Source organism: Erpetoichthys calabaricus, chromosome 13, assembly GCF_900747795.2.
Source record: "Erpetoichthys calabaricus chromosome 13, fErpCal1.3, whole genome shotgun sequence".
Classification (NCBI taxonomy): domain Eukaryota; kingdom Metazoa; phylum Chordata; class Cladistia; order Polypteriformes; family Polypteridae; genus Erpetoichthys; species Erpetoichthys calabaricus.
In genome coordinates, this window is record NC_041406.2 from 830,794 (window position 1) to 855,092 (window position 24,299).

General features: G+C 44.2%; 1 protein-coding gene across 1 annotated transcript in view; it reads left to right on the forward strand.

The window, feature by feature from the left end:
• The first annotated feature begins 389 nt into the window (after positions 1-389).
• The window catches only part of gpd1l (glycerol-3-phosphate dehydrogenase 1 like), a 94,321-nt gene continuing 70,411 nt past the window's right edge, over positions 390-24,299 (forward strand). The window contains exon 1 of the mRNA XM_028817851.2: positions 390-555. Within this exon, the coding sequence (XP_028673684.1) occupies positions 500-555 (56 nt within the window). The 5' untranslated portion in view covers positions 390-499. The remainder of the gene's footprint in view (positions 556-24,299) is intronic.

The window sequence follows — 24,299 nt, forward strand, 5'->3', positions numbered from 1 at the left end:
AATGACAAAAGTGCTATATAAATGTAAATAATAATAATAATAATTATTATTATTATAAGGCTTGGTTGTTGTCTTTTACCTGACGTTGCCCTATTAGATTCTAGCCTCCCATAACCGTGGACTGAAGTTAAAAACTTTGCGCCAGTAAACCAATTAACTTTTCCGTCCGGTCAGTTTGTCGTTTATTGATCTCCGTATCCAATCCGTGCCCGGAACGAAGCAGATCAGTGCAGCCTCACTCCTACCCGCTCATTAAAATAGAAAACTTCGCTCATTCCTTTCAAGTGATTGGTCGAGTCTCGAGTGATGTCCAATCAGTGTGCAGAGCTGTGCAGCCACTGCTCTACACGCCCGCCCCCGGGAAGATCCGCTCACTCCTAGCGAACCGGCTTCTGGTGACGTCACCGCCTCGCTCAGCGTAGCGCGTGTCTCTGCGCCGTTAGACGTTCCTGCTGCGTCAGTTACTAACGCCTGCACGTTTTGCCTCAGCCATTGTGTTATGTTGTGCAGGATGAGCGCGCCGCTGAAAGTGTGCATCGTCGGCTCGGGGAACTGGTGAGTAATTCGCGCGCCGCTTTCGGAACGACTGAGTCCGGCGCCGGCGCTGGCGGCCGTGTGGGCCTGTGCGGGTCACGTGACAGAGGAGGGGCTGTAAAACGCGCGCTGCGGCAGCTCAGTCCTCACCGGGTCACCGGCGCTGTGGCACCGGGGGTCACCTTCACTTTGTTTAAGGCACGAGAGCCGCGGACACGGGGCGCCTGTCTAACTGTTAATGGTGCCCCCGGGTGTGGCTCTGCCGCCAGTTTGAAGCCCCGTTTTGATGGTGGAGGTGGGCTCGTTACCGAGTTGTGTGGTATTGCTGTGTGACTTAACGGCATGTTTTGGCATGGACTGTGTACGGTCATCGCATATTGTTGTTTGGATTGAGTGCTTATTGGAGTCGTAATTAATAGCCGTGAGGAGCCAACACAACAATCCGCAAGTTTCCCATCGAACCGTCGGGCTCCATATTGGAATCTTGAGCTGCGCTTTGGTAAGACGGATTGTGTTAAAAGTGCGGCACAAAGAAACTACTGGTGGACAACTGGAACTGGCTGAGGCCTCATGCCGTCCTGTACGGCTCGTCTGTCATATTGCGAAGGGCACTACAACGCCATGCATTCTTGAAAAGGGTAAAATAAGGTAATGATTGCTGTGCCCAGTGGGCAATCCTGGCATAAGAGACCATTAGATTTTTTAAATTATCTTTAAAGAACTAAAAAGCAATTGCACATACACGATATATCAGTTCTGTGCAAAGCAAATAGCCAGATGATAATATTTAACACAATTAAAAAAAGGCATTCAGGTTCAGTGTAGGGCGGCACAGTGGCGCAGTGGGTAGCGCTGCTGCCTCGCAGTTGGGAGACCTGAGGACCTGGGTTCGCTTCCCGGGTCCTCCCTGCGTGGAGTTTGCATGTTCTCCCCGTGTCTGCGTGGGTTTCCTCCGGGCGCTCCGGTTTCCTCCCACAGTCCAAAGACATGCAGGTTAGGTGGATTGGCGATTCTAAATTGGCCCTGGTGTATGCTTGGTGTGTGGGTGTGTTTGTGTGTGTCCTGCGGTGGGTTGGCACCCTGCCCGGGATTGGTTCCTGCCTTGTGCCCTGTGTTGGCTGGGATTGGCTCCAGCAGACCCCCGTGACCCTGTGTTCGGATTCAGCGGGTTGGAAAATGGATGGATGGATGGGTTCAGTGTAAGTATCTCACGAGGCCTTGACTTCACTACAGACGTCTACAGTTGGTGTGACTTTTTGTTTGCGGATATTCAGATAGTTTCACATGCATTTCATGTTCCAGATCACCCTGCGTGCGTGTGTTTTTTTTAAAGAGGTTTCTTAAAATGTGTTCAATATTGATATGCCTGACTTCTGTTGTAATCCAGACATCCCAACAGTATGTGCTCATAAAACAAATCCACTGCACTTTGTCAGCAGTAAAGTTCAGGCAACCTTCGTATGGCCGTTTAGTGTATTGACAACGCCAAAAGAGACACGGGTGCCACTTCTCGCTGTATTCTACTAAAGGAGCTGTTAATGTGCACACGTTTTTTGAATTTCTGCTGAAAGTGCTTTACAGAGTAACTCTACAGTACAGTATGTATAATCTTAAAACAAAGTTGCCTTTACTTTGTTTGTAATTGAATATCCCCAAAAAGTAATATTGCTAAAGTTGCTCCAATATGCAGTTACATGAGGTACTGAGACCCCTCATTTTGAAACCAAGGACAGATAACTTCTTCTTCTTTCAGCTGCTCCCGTCAGGGGTTGTCACAGCAGATCATCTCTTCCTGTCCTCGTCATCTCGTTCTGTCACACCCGTCACCTGCATGTCCATCCATATACCTCCTCTTAGACCTTCCTGTTTTCCTCTTGCCTGGCAGTTCCATCTTTAACATCCTTCTCCCAGTATACCCAGCATCTCTCCACTGCACATGTCCAAACCAACATAATTTGGCTTTTAAAGGACCATGAAGAACAAACCCTTCCACAAGGTGTGTTAACTAAAGAAACAAGATTAGGATCAGAAACAGCTTTATGCAGAACCCCATACGCATGGCATATAAGAGAGCTAATTAAATAATAATTCATTATATTTATATAGCACTTTTCTCAGTACTCAAAGTGCTATCCACACAGGGAGGAACTGGGAAGTGAACCCACAATCTTCCACAGTCTCCTTACTGCAAAGCAGCAGCAGCAGCACTACCACTGTGCCACCTGGGAGGACCAAGCTAAGTGACTGCTTGGCCTCCAACTCACACAGGACTGAGGGCCTCAGAAGGCTAAGGACCACTGCTCCATTGTCAGGTGTGCTGATGAAGCAAATCCAAATCTTTATTGTCATTGTAGCAATGAGACATTGTACAACAAAATTTTAGGTGCAATTTGCCAGTGCAAAAAAAAAATAAAATAAATAAACACAATTACTCAAGTTAAAACTAAAATAAATACTAAAATAGTCCATAACAGCAGGACAGTGTTTTCCACTCATACAGACGTCATAGTGCACTTGTCCCTTATCCAATGTTAACTTGGAGCCGTGTTGTAAACATGAAGGTCCACTTAGCAGCAGTCAGCATGGTGATGGCTGAAGGACAGAAACTGTGTCTCAGTCTACGTGACACTGTGCTCATGGGACGCATATCTGATGAGGACAGAAGGTGCCACCTAAATCAAATGGACTGCATTGTAAACTGGCGCAGTAAGACCTGGCTTACTCGGAATGTCAAAAAGAAGTGAGATTGGACTTTAAGAGAGAGACATCTGTGTGTTCACCTGTTCTTATTTTGGGTGAGGAGCTAGAAATAATGACTGAATATAAATATTTAGGAAATGACCTCCATAACAGTCTTAGCTGGAATCCAAATTCTCCAAATGCAGTCGGCACTAATTTCTCGTCTGTAAACTCAAACTACTTAAAGTAGACGAGGACCTCAGTTTATCACAGTCTCTTATCACTTTGAGCTTCATTGCCTGTTTAGTCATCTGACAAACCAAACTGTAAAAAAAAACGCAGATTACTAAGCAAGCTGACGTAGATGATCTGTCAGAGGACAACGCTAAAGAAAATGGAAATCCTCTCGACTGATGACAGACGTCCATTACACGTGGAACTCTGGTAGATCAGGGAGGAGCGTCACTTTGAAAAGCCACGCAAGTCGCTCCCAGACTTCCTTTCTTCCTGGTGACATTCAGCTTTTCAAAAGGGGATATCAGAGAATGTGATAAGAGGTTTGGTTCGTGTCCTGTAACCATTCTTGGGTAAACATGCACTGTCAACAGCTGCCTTACCTTAACCGGCCATGTCTCTGTTTGTTTGCTTTTATTATTTTCTTTCCATTATTGGATGCAACTGAGAAGACAAATTTCATGTTTTCTTGAGTAAACAGAACGAAACCTTGAACCTCGATTACGTCTAGAAATGTCACGTTTCCTTGTAATGCACATGGTGATGCTGCGTGCTGTTCAAGGCACTGTATAGCATTTGTATGAAGCCGTGGTTTACAGTGGAGTGAAGGATTGTCTTTTATCGCACGTCGTTACAAGCGGTTTCACTCATCAGGTACACTTACTGATTTCATTCTTTTAAATTCAGAATGTGCAAGTGTGCAAGTACAGTGCATCCAGAAAGTATTCCCAGCGCTTCATCACGTTTTCCACATTTTGTTATGTTACAGCCTTATTCCAAAATGGATTCAATTCATTTTTTTCCTCAGAATTCTACACACAACACCCCATAATGACAACGTGAAAAAAGTTTACTTGAGATTTTTGCAAATGTATTAAAAATAAAAAAACTGAGAAATCCCATGTCCATAAGTATTCACAGCCTTTGCTCAATACTTTGTCGATGCCCCTTTGGCAGCAATTCCAGCCTCAAGTCTTGTTGAATATGATGCCACAAGCTTGGCACACCTATCCTTGGCCAGTTTCGCTCATTCCTCTTTGCAGCACCTCTCAAGCTCCATCAGGTTGGATGGGAAGCGTCGGTGCACAGCCATTTTAAGATCTCTCCAGAGATGTTCAATTGGATTCAAGTCTGGGCTCTGGCTGGGCCACTCAAGGACATTCACAGAGTTGTCCTGAAGCCACTCCTTTGATATCTTGGCTGTGTGCTTAGGGTCGTTGTCCTGCTGAAAGATGAACCGTCGCCCCAGTCTGAGGTCAAGAGTGCTCTGGAGCAGGTTTTCATCCAGGATGTCTCTGTACATTGCTGCAGTCATCTTTCCCTTTATCCTGACTAGTCTCCCAGTTCCCCACAGCATGATGCTGCCACCACCATGCTTCACTGTAGGGATGGTATTGGCCTGGTGATGAGCGGTGCCTGGTTTCCTCCAAACGTGACGCCTGGCATTCACACCAAAGAGTTCAATCTTTGTCACATCAGACCAGAGAATTTTCTTTCTCATGGTCTGAGAGTCCTTCAGGTGCCTTTTGGCAAACTCCAGGCGGGCTGCCATGTGCCTTTTACTAAGGAGTGGCTTCCATCTGGCCACTCTACCATACAGGCCTGATTGGTGGATTGCTGCAGAGATGGTTTTCCTTCTGGAAGGTTCTCCTCTCTCCACAGAGGACCTCTGGAGCTCTGACAGAGTGACCATCGGGTTCTTGGTCACCTCCCTGACTAAGGCCCTTCTCCCCCCCCCGATCGCTCAGTTTAGATGGCCGGCCAGCTCTAGGAAGAGTCCTGGTGGTTTCGACCTTCTTCCACTTACAGATGATGGAGGCCACTGTGCTCATTGGGACCTTCAAAGCAGCAGAAATTTTTCTGTAACCTTCCCCAGATTTGTGCCTGGAGACAATCCTGTCTCGGAGGTCTACAGACAATTCCTTTGACTTCATGCTTGGTTTGTGCTCTGACATGAACTGTCAACTGTGGGACCTTCTATAGACAGGTGTGTGCCTTTCCAAATCAGGTCCAGTCAACTGAATTTACCACAGGTGGACTCCAATGAAGCTGCAGAAACATCTCAAGGATGATCAGGGGAAACAGGATGGACCTGAGCTCAATTTGGAGCTTCATGGCAAAGGCTGTGAATACTTCTGGACATGTGCTTTATCAGTTTTTTATTTTTAATAAATTTACAAAAATCTCAAGTAAACTTTTTTCACGTTGTCATTATGGGGTGTTGTGTGTAGAATTCTGAGGAAAAAAAATGAATTGAATCCATTTTGGAATAAGGCTGTAACGTAACAAAATGTGGAGACAGTGATGAAGCGCTGTGAATACTTTCTGGATGGACTGTAGATGCTCCACGATATCTTAAAGGACTCCTTGTATTACAATCCACTACAAGAAACCTCCGTTTTACAAACACCCACCGCCATCGCCCCCTAAGACCCAACTTCATACAATGGAAGGCCGCTGCTCCACGGCTCTGGGATGGCCTACCAGAGAGCCTGAGAACTCCGCAGATGGTGGGCTGTTTTAATAAACTGCTAAAGACGTTTCTATTTAGGAAAGCATATTAATAAGAATGCTAGAATTATTGTTGCTTTATCTGTATTTTTATCCTGCCTTGCCTTTGTTTAATCTTTTTATGTTGCACTTTGAGATTTACTGCTAATGTAAAGTTCCTCTATAAATAAAATTTATTATTGGAAAAATTGGAGCAGTATGGAAAATGCTAATAGAGCAAAAAGGGATCATCTGTAAGTTCTCTTCACCCCGTACTGTATTGGAAACCCTACAGCAACACGTCATTGGACGATAGCGGCGGTGAATGGCGTTGACCAACAAAGGGTTACTGAAGTATTCCTTGAGCTCGTGTCACGACGTCCATTAAAAGACGCAGGCCGCTTTTTAAGACCGTGACGCCTGAGGGATTGGAGAGCTCATACGTTTGTTCACAAGAGGTCTGTGCACTCTGATTTGTGCACCGTGGAGGGTGAAATGCCAAACACCCTGCTGGTTTGTCTTTGTGGGTTGTTGCTCTCGAGGTGCTGAATTATTAACTGACACATCTTTTGGCACATTGGCGAGCCTCAAGCCATCTTTACATCTTGACGTACTTGGAGGCTCCTTATGTATGAGAACACAGTTGCCTGCCCTGTTTCACGTCACCTTGTTATTTCGAATCGTCACATCATTACTAGGCCTAAAGTACGCCTGGCCCAACTCCGTTTCAGGACAGACGTGTTTCTTCATAAGACGATGTGGTTGGTAGGTCAGACGTGAAGTGCCTCGTCTTTATTCTGTCCGTGTTTGAAGAGGAGTCCAAGTCATCTTTCGTTTATATTGGCCTTTTCCATGCTGTCCAATCTTTCCTGGACTTGGGGTTATCAGAATTTCACCATTTGTAGGCCGGCCTGTGCCTGCTCGTTTGTAAAGCTGCAGTTATTTATGTGTTTAAAGATGAATGCCAACCAGCAGTGTTTTAGTTTGTGCCAGCGCTGACTCACCACCTGACTGCATGCCCCAACACTTAATTGTATGTTTACATAATAGAAATATATCGAATATTCTTGAGCCAAAGAGAAATTGGAGAAAAAAATGAAGGAGAATTAGGCGAAGAGGACGCCAAAAAAAAGGAAGGAAAAAACAAATGGGAGCAGCTGTGGCGTTTGTGGGAAAAGTGAGAAGCCCAGTGTCACAGCTGGGGGACCATGGGATTTGTGACTTGAGCCGCTTCACGTTGGTGTTTTGCACATTTGGACAGAGGATTCTGGGAACTCTGGTTGCCTGCCACTTTGCTTGTTTTATGTCCGACTCCAGTTTGCTCTCCCTGTCAGTGTGAGTGTCTGTGTCCCCGAAACTGTCCTCCCGTTCCTGGTTGATTCCTGCCTGTTTTGTCTTGGTAGAGTAATGTGCTGCTCTGCTTTCTCCTTTTGTATTATTAATATGTGGCCTTTGTCAGAACGCCTAATCTCACAGACTTAGCACTGTCTATACGGTATTATAGTATAGAACTTATCTCCACCGTCCCTTCTATATCTATAGGCAATTACAGTAGGTGTAGTAAAAAGACAAGCAGGAACTAAGTTACACATAACACAATGTATTATTGGTAATATTCATAAATAATAACAGTATGCAAAGTACATTTGAATATTGGCAACCATACAACCTGATTAAATGGTGATGTGTAGTTTCAGGCGGCACACAGACTTGTTAGTTACTTAAAATGTCTCAAGGCATCATTGGTGCTCAGTTCCAATATGGCTGCTAAGCTGTGGTCTTCATTGTGTTGTCTTCATCATCAGAGGTTAGTAAGAGAGAGAGAATGTGGCTGAACAAGTACATTTACAGATGTTCTGTCCAACCTCTAGAGCCAATAGGACATCATGGTACTTAAAAGCTTCTGATCCAAGCCAATTCCAAACAGCCATACCTCAGACCAATGGGGGAATACAACATCTTAACACCTGCCACCCCCAGGACCATATGTTAAAGTAACCTGGCATCCTTGTGGGGGGGTTGAAAGACTCTAGCAGAGAAACACTCGCCAAACTGGTTTAAAGCACACCCCCCAACTCTGTCGTAAAATTCAAAGAGACTCAGTCGTAAAAGGAAGAGCAAACACAAATGCCTCTCACCAAAGTAACACTAAATCACAAATAAAGACGTACAAAATATTTATCAAGTTCTATGGAGAATCTCACATCACAACAACACTGCCTTGTACCTTACGCTGCCCGGATAGACTTTAATGGCCCAGAACTCCACGTGCAGGTGCACCAAAATGGATGGGTAAAGGTGAAGGAAGGCAGCAAGAATGGAAACAAAGTGATGAGAGGAGATATTTGGGGTACCACACAGAGGAAAATGCAGGTAGTCTTTAAACCAAAAATGTCAACACTCTATATATAAAGAAATCCAAATCATATTATGGGATATCATCTACTGTTGAATTCTGCTCCGTAACATTTTTATTTTTATACCGTATTGAGGATTCTTTCTGTTCTGATTATTATGTTGTATTGACCCCCCTTTTTCTTTTTGACACCCACTGCCCACCCAACCTACCTGCAGAGGGGTCTCTCTTTGAACTGCCTTTCTGGAGCTTTCTTCCATTTTTTTCCCTACAAGGGTCTTTCCTTGTCTTCTTAGAGCATCAAGGCTGGGGGGCTGTCAAGAGGCAGGGCCTGCTAAAGCCCACTGCGGCACTTCTTGTGTGATTTTGGGCTATATAAAAATAAATTGTATTGTATTGTAAAACAGCCAAAGAAGATCTAGGAGCATGTGAAGTAAAAAAGTATATTTAAACAGATTTGATTAAAACCAGTGTGGTGTAAATTTGGAAATAAAGAGAAGAAAAAAGTGGGCCATGTGACTGAATGTCAGCCAAAAAGTGGGAGATTGTGTAGCGTGTGATTAGGGGTTTATACTTTAGGATTAAAGCCTCCAAGAGCGAGACAGCTAGACGTGAATTTCTCCTTGGGATTAATAAAGTCTATCTATCTATCTATCTATCATATAGTGCCTTTCATATCTATCTATCTATCTATCTATCTATCTATCTATCTATCTATCTATCTATCTATCTATCTATCTATCTATCTATCTATCTATCTACTAGGGGGCTCCGCCCCCTGCTCGCTTCGCTCGCCAACCCCTGGTGTTGGGAATGACAAAGAGCGTGATGTATGAATGAGATATAGAATAGTGTGACGGTGTAGATGATGCAAATAGAAAGCAAACAATAAAGTGTGTGGCACAGTGTAAAGGTTTATTTGAAAATTTCTTTGTACACGCCGTTTAAGTGTAAAAGGTAATTCCAGCTCAGAACTTGTAAGGTCATTTAAGATGGTTATTGTTGTGATCAGAGTCAAGTTTGTCAGAGCTTAGAAAGAGTTGTGTCTCTCCAGGAAGTAATGTAATGACTTGGGTATTTATGTTTTCCACATTAATATTTTTTGGACATAATATAGTGCGTTGTGTTAAAAGGGGCATTTGGTCTAATGAGATTGCTGTTCGAAATGTCTCTGTAACTAAGTCGTCGCAGATAAAGGCTTGAGGAATTGTAATAATATGTGGGTGAAGTCCAGCTGTATTGGTGAGTGTACCATCTCTCAGTTGTAATAAGTAATTGTTATGATCTGGTTCTGGACATCGTATCTTTTTTACTAACTGTATCTTTTGAAAGCAATGCCAATTGTCTGCGTATTTTAAGGTGCACTGAACAATAGCTGAGTGCATGGCATCTGGAAGAATAGCTAAGCACTGTCTAAAATCTCCTCCTAATAAAAGTACCTTTCCTCCAAATCGAATATTATTATTCATAAACGTTTGTAGAAGTTTATGAATGGTGTTGAGTAAGTGACTTCATGCCATTGAACATTCATCAATAATTAACATTTTTGCAAGACGGATGTCACGTGCAGTGCCACCGTTAATGTTCATAGTGGATACCGATTTGTAGGATCTAATGCAGTTGATAAAGATTTAACTTTCAGGTACATCGTCAGTTATAAGCTTTTGTAGATATTCAGTATATGAATGTAAAGAAGGCAGTCTAATTTGACCCTTTTGACAACAACGTGTAAATGTATAACTTGTATTGCCAGTTGTTTCTTCAGGGAAGTTAAGTGATTGACAATGATTGCAAATGACATTCATTAATCCGAATGAATTTTACTGGTGTATGTTTTTCTTGTGCCGTTTGAGAGGCGCGTTGTTGCATGTGTAGTATTTGGGACGTGTTGTTTTGGAGCTGTAATCGATTTGCCTGTGCTGTGTGAGAAGCCCGTTGTAGCCTTCGCTGCCATTAACGTATGTCTGAGACGGGAGGTGTTTCGTTTTGAATCCGTGCCTGTTGCGATGCAGCACTTTGATTGATAGATTGCGTCATGTGGATCCAGGATGTAGATTTGTGCATATTTGCGTTGTTGATTTGTTTCAGGGTGCACTGTTCCAATGCGATGCAGTATTTGTGCACATATGGGAAAGTAGTATGGGCCATTGCCTTTTGGTGGCCTGATATTTACTCCGGTATATGCAAAAGCAAATGAACTATTGTAGGATCTAATGCAGTTCATAAAGTTTTTACTTTTAGGTACATCGTTAGTTAGAAGCTTTAGTTGAGCTTTGCGTTTTTGGAGTCGAGACATTTTTTCTTTTAGAAATATGGATAAGTAATAAGGAGGATCGCAGTCACTGTTAATATGGAGCCTTTTCTGCGGTTGAACGGTTAATAGTGCCTTATTGTAATGAGATCCACCTATGCTGACACCTATGCTGTCTAGTGTGAAGGTGTTGACGTTCACTTTAGAATATGTGGCTTTGGGTGTCACTTCTTATGAATGTGTGTGTGTGTGTGTGGGGGGGGGGGTTTAGGATTGTTGTTGCGCGAGCGTCTTCTTTCTTTTTATGTTCCTGTGTCTTGTTTGAATCCCCCTCTTTGTGTGTGTCCCGTCCGGTGCCTGTAGGGGGGGGGGTTAGGGGGGTCGGTGCCTTGCTGTTGTGCGTGAGCCTCTTTTTTTTTTTTTTTTTTTTTTATGTCTAGTTTCGCGTGCAATGTGTTTCGTGCTTTGCTTGCGTTTGAATACTTTTTTATGTGCCTTTTCCTTTTTTCGGTGCTCTTTGCGCCTCATTTCTCCATTTTTCCTGTGCTCACTCCTTTTTTCTGTGGTCTTGTCCGCCTCTCTCGCCCTCTTTTGTCCGTCTTTCTCGGCTCCTCAGCCGACTCTCGCGGACTCTTTTTGCGCCTGCGCAGTACGTCTTTTTGCAGCTACGGCCCATTGCCGGATGTGCCTGCGTCCATCATCCGGTTTAGCATTCTCGGTTAGTAATATGGATCTATCTATCTATCTATCTATCTATCTATCTATCTATCTATCTATCTATCTATCTATCTATCTATCTATCTATCTATCTATCTATCTATCTATCTATCTATCTATCTTATCTATATCTAGCTAGATGTGGCATTGAGAGAGCAGTGCAAGGTAAAAGGAAATGGAAAATACTTTATGGAAGTATCTAGCAAGACTAAAGCACCTGAGAAAAGAACAATGGCTGTGACAGGGAGGAGTACATACGAAACGTTTGCCAACCTGCTTAGTCCAAGTCAGGGTTGCAGGGGTCCAGAAGCTATCCTGGCAGCACTGGGCACAAGGCAGGAAGCAAACCTGCACAGTGCCAGTGGAGCACATCCCAGGGCCCACTCGGAGTGCGTTCTTTTTGGAAACGCAGCTCAGATTGTGAACCAGTGCATATAACCCTTCAGTAAGCATGGAGGAAATATTAAGCCACGAGGAATATGGTACAGAAGAATAGATATATTAAACTTGCCTTAAAATGCAGCTTTCACCCCTAAAATCCATTGCAGTATAACCATACATTTGAAGAGGAGCCATTGGAATCGGTACTGTTATCTTTGACGATTGCAGTGCCATCTTTCGGCAGGAGCGAGGTAGCATTCTTCTTGGCACAGAGTCGACGTCACATCGGTGCCAATGGCTTGCGGCATCCTGCCAAGCCCTAAATACCCAGACTAGCAGCACTTTGGCATATTCAGTGAGCCATTTGTGTGCTCTGCTGGCCAATGCCATGTCTGGATTACTACCACCGGGGCTGTTTGCATATGCTGCGTATGTGTTAGGCCCGCTAAGACCCCAGTAACACACGTTCTTTCATTATCTGTGAACAGTGCATCTGCTCTAATCACTGAAGGAATCGATGTGTGTGTGCTGAATATAATTAGGCTCCCAAATGACAGCATGTCTGGTCCCCCACTCATACCTGCGGCCTTTTTAGTGCCACACTAGTGACGCTCACTTGTCTTTGGCCCAGTCGGTCAAGTTTTCTTTGTGCTTTTTTTCTAATTCTTTGAGTGTTTGAGTGGTTGGGGGGCTGTTGCTGTTGCTGTTGTTAGAATATTTCTTGAGCTTTTTTAGTTTACAAGTCAAATAAAGTTCAGTCTGTCTGTGTATTCATATGCGCATACTTGGGCCAGTTTGGAATCACTGGTTAATGTAAACTGCATGTCTTCGGGGTTGTGGATAAAAACCCAGAGTATCCCCATCATGTAAGACTCCACAAACACAGGGAGAACATGCAACCTCCACATGGACGACGTCAGAGCACAGAATTCGAGTCCAGGATGCTGGAAGTGCTGCCGCTGTGACGTTATGCTGATCAAAGCACGTCAGTCAGTCAGTCCGTCCGTCATTTCCAACCCGCCTAGTCCTGCACAGGGTCCCCCAGGGGGTGCTGGTGGCCGTCTCGGGATAGGGAGCAAGGCAGGTGGACAGGGCGCCAGTCTATCTCAGGGCAGACACACACATGTCTTTGGACTGTGGGAGCAAACCCACACAGGAACTGGCCACTGAATTTTTTATCAAGATATTTCCACGTACATTGGTGTATACATGTGACTGGCTGAACACATACTGTACATATAAAATATCTACGAGGAACATGTGAGGGGGGAGTTCCAAAAATTCATGCAGCTGTTTTTTAAAATAAAGCTTAATCTATATATATAAAATTCTTTTTGCGTTTGAAACGGAAATTACATATGATCACGCAATATGGGAATTACGTATGACCACAGAACATATTATAATACAGGAACTAATCACTTCATTTGTGGACGCCATTTTTATATCGTCTTTACGTACTGTTATTATTTGTGTGACAGTTATTTTACTGATATTGAAAAGAAATGAACACAAACACGCCGATCTATCCCATAGAAGTGCGCCCGCGTCGTCCTCTCCCAGCCCTCCTCTCTGGACTCCAGCGCTGAGCCGTCCGCCGCCAGGCGCGTTCTGACAGAGAAGTTTTATTTATTCGTCCACGTGACTGTCGCAGAAACTGCCACGTTGTAACTTTGTTTTAGTTGGCAGTGCTTGATAGTAGAAGAGATGAGGAAAACAGCTTTGCGTCGTTCTACTTTTTAACTGCACCAGGCTGTAAGCAATGTGAAGACGAGACCTCCTTCAGCGGTGAGGGGTGTTATAGCGCCTTTAAAATGTAGTTTACCCAAAACCACTCCAGTGGTACTCAATGTATCTTTACTTGTTAAATGTTAATGTTTTACTGTTTAATAATTTAATTTTTTTCCCTGGCACTCAGTGATCGAAGCCACTGGGTAATCAGCTAGTTTTAATATAAAAAGAACAGCAGTTGCCTTTTAGTCCACCTTGAAAATACTCTCCTTATTTCAGCCATTCCTGAAAACATTTCCTGCTGTCTTTTGTTGCCATGCTTAGAGCTTCCTGTGTTTTTTCCTGGATTTCTTCGGCGATTGCAAATCTTCTTCCCTTCAGTCTCAATTTTAATTTCAGAAACAAAAGGGAGTTACAGGGCGTGAGGTCTGGCAAATATGAGGGATACGAAGTAACATTGACATTGTTGTAGTGGACTCTAAGCTATCGACTTCCCGACGGTGTTCAGAAGCCATGACGAAGGCTAACAGACTGTCAGGTTATATAGCGCCTTGATGTGTGCAGTACAAGTCACAGCAGGTTCTGCTCAGTCTTTATAACACACTGGTGAGGCCTCATCTGGAGTCCTGTGTGCTGTTTGGGTCTCCAGGCTACAAAAAGGACATAGCAGCACAAGAGAAGGTCCAGAGAAGAGCAACTCGGCTGATTCAGGGCTACAGGGAGTGAGTTACGAGGAAAGATTAAAAGAGCTGAGCCTTTACAGATTAAAGAAAAGGAGATTAAGAGGAGACCTGACTGAAGTGTTTAAAATGATGAAGGGAATCAGTCCAGTGGATCGAGACGGTGACTTTAAAATGAGGTCATCAAGAACACGGAGACACAGCTGGAAACTTGTGAAGTGTAACTTTCGCACAAACAAGAAGTTTTTCTTTACACAAAGAACGCTAGACACTTGGAATAAGCGACCAGGTAGTGTGGTGGACAGTAAGACGTTAGGATCTTTCAAAACTCAACTTGATGTTTTTTTGGAAGAAATAAGTGGACAGGACTGGCGAGCTTTGTTGGGCTGAATGGCCTGTTCTCGTCTAGAGTGTGTTCTAATGTTTTTGCTCAACATCTCTTTGACTGACGGCGCGGTGTGTGCAGGTGCATCTCACAGTGCAGATTGCAGTTTGGGGTGCGCCACTTCTTTGGATGTTCCCCCACAAAAACCTTCCTCATAGACGCCTCTGCAGTTTCACACACTGTCACTGTCTGCCCAACTCTTATTGAATAAGTCCATTTATGTCAGACAACACAATCATCATTGTCTGTTGACGATCTGCCATAGTGGTTTGAGGACTAAAATAATCGGCCAAGTCACTGGCACGACTGCAGAATAAATGGCAGAAATGCGCCTTCGATCAGCTCAGCGCATGTGATTAACCAGACTGTAGACCCACGATACCTGGCGTCATGTTTGATTAACTACACCCTACTCCTGTGCTGTTGACTAGTTCTGGGTATCCCCTCATACGTCTTAGGACGGTCGAAAGGCATAACAACAACAACAGAGGCTTTCAGTAACGCTTTGGTAACCCATCAGAAGTACTTTCAATTGAATAAGCAAGTCAGGGGAGAGGCAGAAGAGCAGCGGCATTGGGTGAGAACGAGCTGGGAGGCTGAGGAAGTCGAAACTCCTGAGGTGAGTGCAGCAAGGAAAAGAAAGGAGATAATAAGAAAGAGATTAGAATGTGGAGATGAGTCATCTGGGCCAAAAACAGCAGATCAAGTGATCTTTGAAAAACAAACCCCAACACGCTAACCACAAATCAATAATAATAATAATAATTCATTACATTTATATAGCGCTTTACTCAGTACTCAAAGCGCTATCCACACAGGGAGGAACTGGGACACAAACCCACAATCCTCCACAGTCTCCTTACTGCAAAGCAGCAGCACTACCACTGCGCCACCTGTGAGGACAAAGTCAAATATGAACCTGACCAGATGTTGGAGACCGTCAGAACTTTGAAAAAAACACAGATGAGAAGTCTCGTAACGAGGATCGTCAATCTCGGACGGTGTGCTGAGCGTGACGCTGACCCTTCTGTCCTTACACTGTGCACCTCATCAGGTGTGATGGCCGAGGCCACGTCCTGTAGTGACGGGTCGCTGTGTTGTAGCAACTATTATGTTATTAAAACATCAACGCTCACCAACAAAAACATGAAACGATACTTCAACAGAAATTCAATAACGTGAACCAAGGCGAATATTAAATATGTGTACTTTATACTTACAAACATTAGAAAATAAAATAACAAAGTCCTTCAGAGAAATTCTAAAATTCAAAATAAATGTTACACATGGGCAGCACGGTGGCACAGTGGGTAGCGCTGCTGCCTTGCAGTTGGGAGACCTGGGTACAGCTGGGTTCGCTTCCCGGGTCCTCCCTGCGTGGAGTTTGCATGTTCTCCCCGTGTCTGCGTGGGTTTCCTCCCACAATCCAAAGACATGCAGGTTAGGTGGATTGGCGATTCTACATTGGCACTAGTGTGTGCTTGGTGTGTGCTTGGTGTGTTTGTGTGTGTCCTGCGGTGGGCTGGCACCCTGCCCGGGATTGGTTCCTGCCTTGTGCCCTGTGTTGGCTGGGATTGGCTCCAGCAGACCCCCGTGACCCTGTGTTCGGATTCAGCGGGTTGGAAAATGGATGGATGGATGGATGGATGTTACACATTAAGTGGCACAGGTTAATTAGTTGCTGGCATCACGGTGTTAATATATTTTAATGAGTTTATTTAAATTTGTGGTTAATCAGAACTCACAATACAAGTTTATGTTGTCTAAGAGAAGCCATTGGAGTTTGTAGTTGGTGAGTGGAAGGAACTGAACATTCTTTGTGCTTGTCGTGATAACTCACCCGGGTCTAACGATGAGGTCTTGCACAGTTGGTTGCTTCTGAGTGTCACAGTTTCCATTTGAACTTTGTGGCGGTGAGACGCTAATCGTCAGCTGTGGTTCGACATGCCGTATGTACGTTATTTTGTGAAGAATAAATGTTCTCAATAATACAGCAAATAGGAGAAAGTCTAACTGAAAGTGTAATATTCTCTTCTGTGCCGCCACATTGATTTTTCATTCTTATTCCTGATGCCCACAATCCTCTATTTTCAAGTACTACCCATGAATTTGCCCTGAGGACTGTTGATGAGATAACTTGGGCATGGCGTCCGTCTATAGATCTCTGACAAGTTAAATCACTTTTAGCAGTTGGCGTCTTAAATAGAAAACGTCCTGAGTGGCAGATCATAAGAGAAGGACGTTGGAGTCGTGCAGTTGTTAGCGGGCCGAGCTGGACTGCGGATGTGACTGAGGAGGGTTGGACCCTTCAGTTTTACATTTGCCTATTTTGGCTGGCGCCTTCATCCAGGGCGCCTTACGACATTTACGATACAGTTGGTTCCATTTCTTTTGGTTATTCCAGTTGAAGGACAGGCGGGTCAAGTGACTTACTTAGGGTCACACAGGTGTCGGTAGTGGGATTTGAACCCACAACCTCAGGGTAACTGCTGTGCCACACTGCCTGGGTCAGGCTTGAGAGAGTGTGAGGGTCTTGTTGAGGGTAATTACCAGATTGTCGGTGCTCTTGAAACCCTTGTGTCTGGTCCTAATTTATGGAGACGCCACCGTGTTGTAAAAATACGGAGGCCCTCTCTTTTCGAGTACAGTAATCCCTCCTCCATCGCGGGGGTTGCGTTCCAGAGCCACCCGCGAAATAGGAAAATCCGCGAAGTAGAAACCATATGTTTATATGGTTATTTTTATATTGTCATGCTTGGGTCACAGATTTGCGCAGAAACACAGGAGGTTGTAGAGAGACAGGAACGTTATTCAAACACTGCAAACAAACATTTGTCTCTTTTTCAAAAGTTTAAACTGTGCTCCTTGACAAGACAGAGATGACAGTTCTGTCTCACAATTAAAAGAATGCAAACATATCTTCCTTTTCAAAGGAGTGCAAAGCAAGCAGTCAAAAAAAAAATCAATACGGCTTTTAAGTATGCGAAGCACCGCCGGTACAAAGCTGTTGAAGGCGGCAGCTCGCACCCCCTCTGTCAGGAGCAGAGAGAGAGAGGAAGAGAGAGAGAGAGAGAGAGAGAGAGATAAAAAAAATCAATACGTGCCCTTTGAGCTTTTAAGTATGCGAAGCTCCGTGCAGCCTGTCCTTCAGGAAGCAGCTGCACACAGCCCCCCTGCTCACACCCCCCTACGTCAGCGCAAGAGAGAGAGAGAGAAAGTAAGCTGGATAGCTTCTCAGCCATCTGCCAATAGCGTCCCTTGTATGAAATCAACTGGGCAAACCAACTGAGGAAGCATGCACCAGAAATTAAAAGACCTATTGTCCGCAGAAACCCGAGAAGCAGCGAAAAATCCGCGATATATATTTAAATATGCTTACATATAAAATCCGCGATGGAGTGAAGCCGCGAAAGGCGAAGCGCGATATAGCGAGGGATCACTGTAGTTTGTAATTAATTTAGATCACACATTAAACAGTCTTTTTCCGTTGTCAGTGTCAAAAAAAAAAAACTTGCAAATTAAATAAACTGCGACTCAAATGTATGACAATCAAATATGAAAACGTCCAAAGGGCGAATACTTTTTATAGGCACTGTAAAGATGGCTGTGGATGTTCTGTGTGGATGTTCTGTGCGTCTTTTTGCCTCTCTCCGATAACGGTTAATGTATTCATAACTGTTCCGCTGGGTAAAGGCCTTATGCATTTTTATGGTTCATTAAAGTCAAATGAAGAAGAAAGACAGGAGGAAGCGTAGCCTATGCACTTCCCCAGAATTTCCTTCCTCCCATTTCCGAAGCTACTTATTCATCTGGAGTGTATCCCAGCAGCACTTGATGCCAGGTGGGTACCAACCCTGGACAGAGGAGGTCATTCAAACACAAAGCACATTAACTCATCGCAGGCCACTCTAGAGTCACAAGTGTCATTTTGCTCTGCTCACATGACTGTAAACCTGACCCTGAAGATACGCCAAGCACCGCAGGGCCAGAATTCCAGCACTGAAGTGTGACGTATAGCCGGGCTGACATGTCTGCTCTGTGCTGCCCACCCTCTGCTTACTCAAACTTCATTAGAAGTCATTTGAAGAAATGCTGACTGAGCCTGTGGTGTTTAAGAGATGCCAGGGCAGAGAGTGGGGACGTAATGACAGGGTCTCATTTAAATCGCTGATTCATAGGTGCTCATTAACGACAATACGTAATTATATGGGGCAGCTTTAACTTGCTGTCTTCTTTTGTGTGTGAAAATGCCATCATCTGCCCACAAAAGCTTTATTTATATCAGGAGGCTTTGCTGCACATGAACGCTATGTCACCTTGCTACCTACGTTATACCTTCTGCGCTTCACTCTGTGTTTAGATGAAAGAAAGTCCAAAGAGCCTTTTTATTATATTACTAGACAAAGAGCCCATTTCGACAACGTAAGATGAAACGGGCACAAGTGGAATAGACGTAAGTATAAGCACCACAAACCTGATGTCGGTGTATTGAATGAATGCGTAATTAGGCCTCGAGGTGCAGTCGAAATCGCCTTTCGGGCCTCTAGAGCTTTAATCAAAGTCACCTTTCTCTTTGAATTTTCGCGGCCGTAAATCTGCTGCCCGCCGCGATGTCAGTCTCGTAAGGTTTTTCGGGCAGCTGTGCAGAAGGCGATTGCGCATTCGGCTTCGGACAGATGTGAGTGAGGAGACTGGCAAATTATATATAAGATAATTATATTTATATCCATTTGCAGAGGACTTTGAGAATGTTACAAGCGACATTGTGTAGCTGACCTCAGGTTTGGTCGCAAGTGGTCCTGCATGTGTACCCCTCGGGCACGATGGCAATATTCGCGATTGATGTGTTTAATTACAAAGCGTGTCCCGCAGCTGTAAAAGGTGAGCTTCTTCCAAGCCTGCTGTGTTTGCTCAAGAAGGACAGTAAGTAGCTTGAACAATACAAGCAGGTAACGTCAAAGCTCGACCAGACAGGTGGATCAGAGAGGAGGGTTACACAATAGAAACAGTCGTGCTAAAGTCACACGTACTGACGAGGGTGGCATCTGTCTGTAGATCACTGGCACCACAGGTATTGTAGCATCCTGCAAGCTTGACAGACCGTCTCCTACAGCCTCATTTCAACTTAATGTGGTCCTTGTCACATCTCCATGGCGTACTCATGATAGCCGATGTCACTATAGAATCACATGACACACACTCACAGGAACAAAACTCGTGAGTGACCTGTGACCTGCCAATACGCGTTTGTGAGGAGCACAGTCAGTGTGGCAGGCATTTCTACAGCATGGTGCCCACAATGGTACCTGATGGTACCCGGCACTGGGAGAGTGCAGATAAACACGCATTTGAAAGTGGCCACGTCGGGAACTTTGGGACCAGATGTAAACGTCCTGTCCACTCGTCCAACAACTGTAATGGTGACACTCACTATTGTAGTTGTGGAAAAACATCCAGTTTTGTAGAGTTCATGATTTGGTAGTGCGCTCCTCAACACCATCGGCCCCTCATGAACCCCCCAAAGCCAATTGCGTTAATGAGATACGGGCTTCACGGGGGGCTTATTGCTCTGTGCAGTCAGAACTTCAGCGCTATCCCCCTTATTGCTTCAATGTGATTGGGACTTCATGGCTGTTACTGCCAGGGAGGCCAGCAATTGTGCGGTGCAGCTGGTGAAGCAGGGGTAACGGGTGGGCTTTGGCGTTATCCATTATTTGCTTTTTTAACTGTTTTGCCACTAGCACCGAGGTATGAAAACTGGCACCGATAACCAAGTCAAACTGTTCGTACCAATCTCACCATACATGGGACTTGAAATCCACACCACTGACACCCCCCACACCACCTAGTGAGATGCTTGACATGTGAGTGGTCACATTACAGCCATACATACAGGATTCTGTCTTGTGATTTGTAAGTTGCTTTGGATGCAGAAGACAGCTGACATCCTGCGTGCAGCCTTGATTGGGTGGTAGCACCGGTTCAGTTCCCACCGCTGTCTCATGGCATGAGTCACTTAGTCTGGCAGGGCTCCATGTTTGGATTAAGGAGCCATGCAGGCGTCTGGGACATCCGTCTTTGTGTTCTTAAAGAAGATTAAATCTTCATGACCAAACAATTTGTACTTTTTAAAAAGGTTTGTCTTTTTGCAGAAGATGAAAAGAGCTTCTCTATGCAGGTGGACAACCCAAACCAATATATTTTCATGAGAGGGCACATGACGTGGGTGTTGAAGTGAAATCTTGACTTTCAAGTAGTGTTTCTTCAGAACGGGGAAATAATGGATGTAGTTGAATTTGTTTAATCTGCGGCCAGCTTAAAAGTGACAACAAAAAATGACAATTCTTTTACTGCTAGAAAGGTTCAGGTTTGTGGAAAAGGCCTGCACTTGAAGAAAGGGAATCCTGGACAAGTCTAGTCAGCAGGTGTTACAGCTGGTGGCGCTGCCTGGCACATTGCTAGCTGCAGTTCCAGTAGTGAACACGACCCCCGGGCATTGAACGGGATGGGCATCTCTAAAATGAGCACACAATCACGTGAAGAGACTTGAAGGTTCGAGGTTTTTATTTAGTCAGGTTTACACCGTTGTGTCCAACGACAGATTATAAAGCAAATGAAAAGCGGCAGACTGGGCCGCTCTGATCAGGTTTTGTTAAGGGCTCGTACCACGTTATTGGATCGGCTGATTGTGTTTCCCTTTATATCTTCAAGAAGCTTTGAACACCTCATAACCACACGTGGTGAAGCCTTTAAGTGTTCATTTGATTTTTTAATGAAACTTGTAACGGCCGACCCCTTTTACCCAGCCGGCAGCTACACCTCCAAGACCAGTGGCCTGGATAATTGACTGAGAAATAATCTTACTATCAAGCCGTACTTCTTACCAATTAAACTTTTCCCCCACAATCGACGGTGAAAAATATAAGCACACAAAAACAAGATGTAAAATTTAAACGGGTTATATGTATTAAGTAAAATAAGACATGCAAAAAACAGAAACAAATATAAATATCCCTCCACCCCAGCAATAACAAGACACCACCAAATATATATATATATATATATACAACAAAAACCCTCCCTTGTCCCTGTAACAAATAAACACACAACACGAATAACAACAATGAATGATAAACTGAAAATGAATGAGAACGTGAATCCGGTAATAAAGAAACTGTCCTGAAAGCGGATGACTGAATTAGTGATATTGCGTTGTTTGATTCTCCCCGGAAAAAATGGAGCAGCCTCACCGTGAATCCTCGTGTATGTGGTGGATGATTAAGTCCTACCCCGGGGTCTCTCGTGGTGAGGTCCTTGAAGTAAATCCGGCAGATGGAAAAACAAACTGGATGGATAAGCGCGATATGGAAAACAGGTACAGTGTGGTCGTGATTGTGAAAAAAAATCTCCTTCTCTCCTTCCTTCTCCTCCTGCTGGCTTAAATAGTCCTGTGACGGCTGGGATTGATTGATTGTAAACAGGTGTTTTCCAGGTTTGTGGCTATGGTCTCCTTCCATCATCCGTCCCCCTTTTCGGGGACGGCATTAACTGATACACAAACAGTAAACGGGACAATGAAACGAGACGCAGTCAGAACTGACATTTAACACTAACTGTGTGGCCCCGCTACAAACTCTAGTGCACTGCTGTTCCCTGCCCAGTTTTTAATAACAAAATTCAATTCTCTAGGCTTATTGTTCAATGACCATAAATATTATAGTCCATCATCTTCTAACCCACTCAGTCCTGAACAGGGGCACAAGGGTCTGCTGGAGCCCATCTCAGCTAGCATAGGGCACAAGGCAGGAGCAAACCCTGGACGGGGCGCTGGTCCATCGCAGGGTGATTTCAAAAAAGTTGTTTGCACAATTTGGCTAACAAACCTGTACAGCGTGTGTATATACAGGGTGGCGCAGGGAAACGGGGGATTGACGTTCAATGCACGAATAAACATCTTATAAAATACATTTAATGATGAAATGTATTGTGCAGGATATGCAGTTAATGATGGTAATCAACATTCATTCAATATTTATTTTATGTTTTGAAGAAAACATCATGGAGGTGTTGTCCATTTCTCTGTACACATTCCGACAGCCTGTTGTGGAAATTCTGCATTGCACGACGTAACACGTCAAGAGGAAGGCCAGCGATTTCCTCTTCAGTCCTTCTTTTGAGTTCAGCAATGGTTGCAGGACGTGCGCGGTACTCTTGGCTTTTAAGATGTCCCCACAGAAAAAAATCACAAACAGTGAGACCTGGAGATCTTGGAAGCCGTGGAATGTCACTGCTGCGTGAAATGACGTGCCTTCCAAACAATCGTTAAAGAGCCGCCATCGATTGTCAGGCAGTATGCGAAGTGGCCCCACCTGGGGACTTCTTTTTTTAAGGCTGAACCTGTTTCTTCAAAATTATACACCGATGTTGTAATCACATGAGCAGATGGGACACAATCGTGACGTCCTAACTGGTAATGACACTGAAATTCCCTTTGTGTAGCAGTCACACTATCACCATTCTTATAGAAGGCTTTCACAGCGAATGCTTGTTGCACAGCACACTCCATTATAACTAATGGCAAGGGGTTCTAAACAAGGTCGCATTGGTCTCAAACAACTGCCAACACCCCAGGGTCACCAGCACCTAGTTCCAAAATTTCCTGTTTCCCTGTGCCACCCTGTATATATATATATAATACTAACCATTGCCCTGTGGCTTTGCCCGCGTATTAGTGAAGCAGGACAGTTAGGCGGCCCCACCCAGTTCTCTAATCCTGACGTCACTCTTCCCCCTCCCCTCGGCCCACAGCCTTTGTCTCGGATCAGCGTGAATATATCGCACATGCGAATTAACTGTGATTCTTTCACAATGAGAGAGGTCGCCAAATCAACTGTAATGTTCAAGCAAATTATAGGAAAAAAAAGATCTAAATCCGTTAAGTTGTCCTCTCATTCGCTAACTAAGTGGAGGTAAGGTTCTGCCCCAAGGCTGACGTGTGAGTGAGGAGGGCCCAGCAGCCCGATGAGTCTCTCTCGGATTCGCGTTAATAAATTGGTACCGCAAGCGAACTATGATACTTAGCGCAAAATCAACGAAACGTTCAAGCAAATTATAGAAAAAACCCGATCTAAATCCGTTAAGTCGTTCTCTCGTGAAAAGCAGACAGACGTACAAACGGGTCTAAGAAAACTTTAACAAATTTCGCGCTTGGACCATGAAATTTTTAAAACCGTTTGTTAGCGAGCACCTATGGGCCAAGGGTAACCTACACTCCAAATTTCAAGTCCCAAGTCCTCATGGTTCAGAGATTTCGTGATGAGTGAGTCAGTGGGATTTGGCTTTTATATGTACAGATATATTCTCACACGTTGATTCAGTTCATTAGCACTGAGAAATAAGAAAGCTTACATGTCAGTATGCAGTACTTGCACTTGATGGTTTTAATCATTCGTTGTACTGCGGCCTTTTTTCTTGTTAAAATACACATTTACTCAATTTATACGGACATGTGTGAGTTTTTTCCAGTGTCCCAGCTCAACATCCCTAATTCTTGAGGTATAATTATTATCACTTTCACTTCTGTAAGCTTTACTTGTTTCTTACCAAAACTAAAACTGTATGACACACACAAACAAGTAATAAAAACAGTGCCAACCTTTTAGAAAAGCTAAAGATGAAGATGGCTAACAAGTCAAACAGACACATTGTGCTGTTATGCTAACAAGCCCGCTCTTGTCATTTCAGCGTCTTCTTTCTCTTTTCTTGTTCTAATTGCACGTGTGAGCTGCTGTACGTAACACAAGCTTGCCGACCGTCTAAACTCAGACGAGTGTTTTTCGTTTAAAGAATGAAATAAAAAAG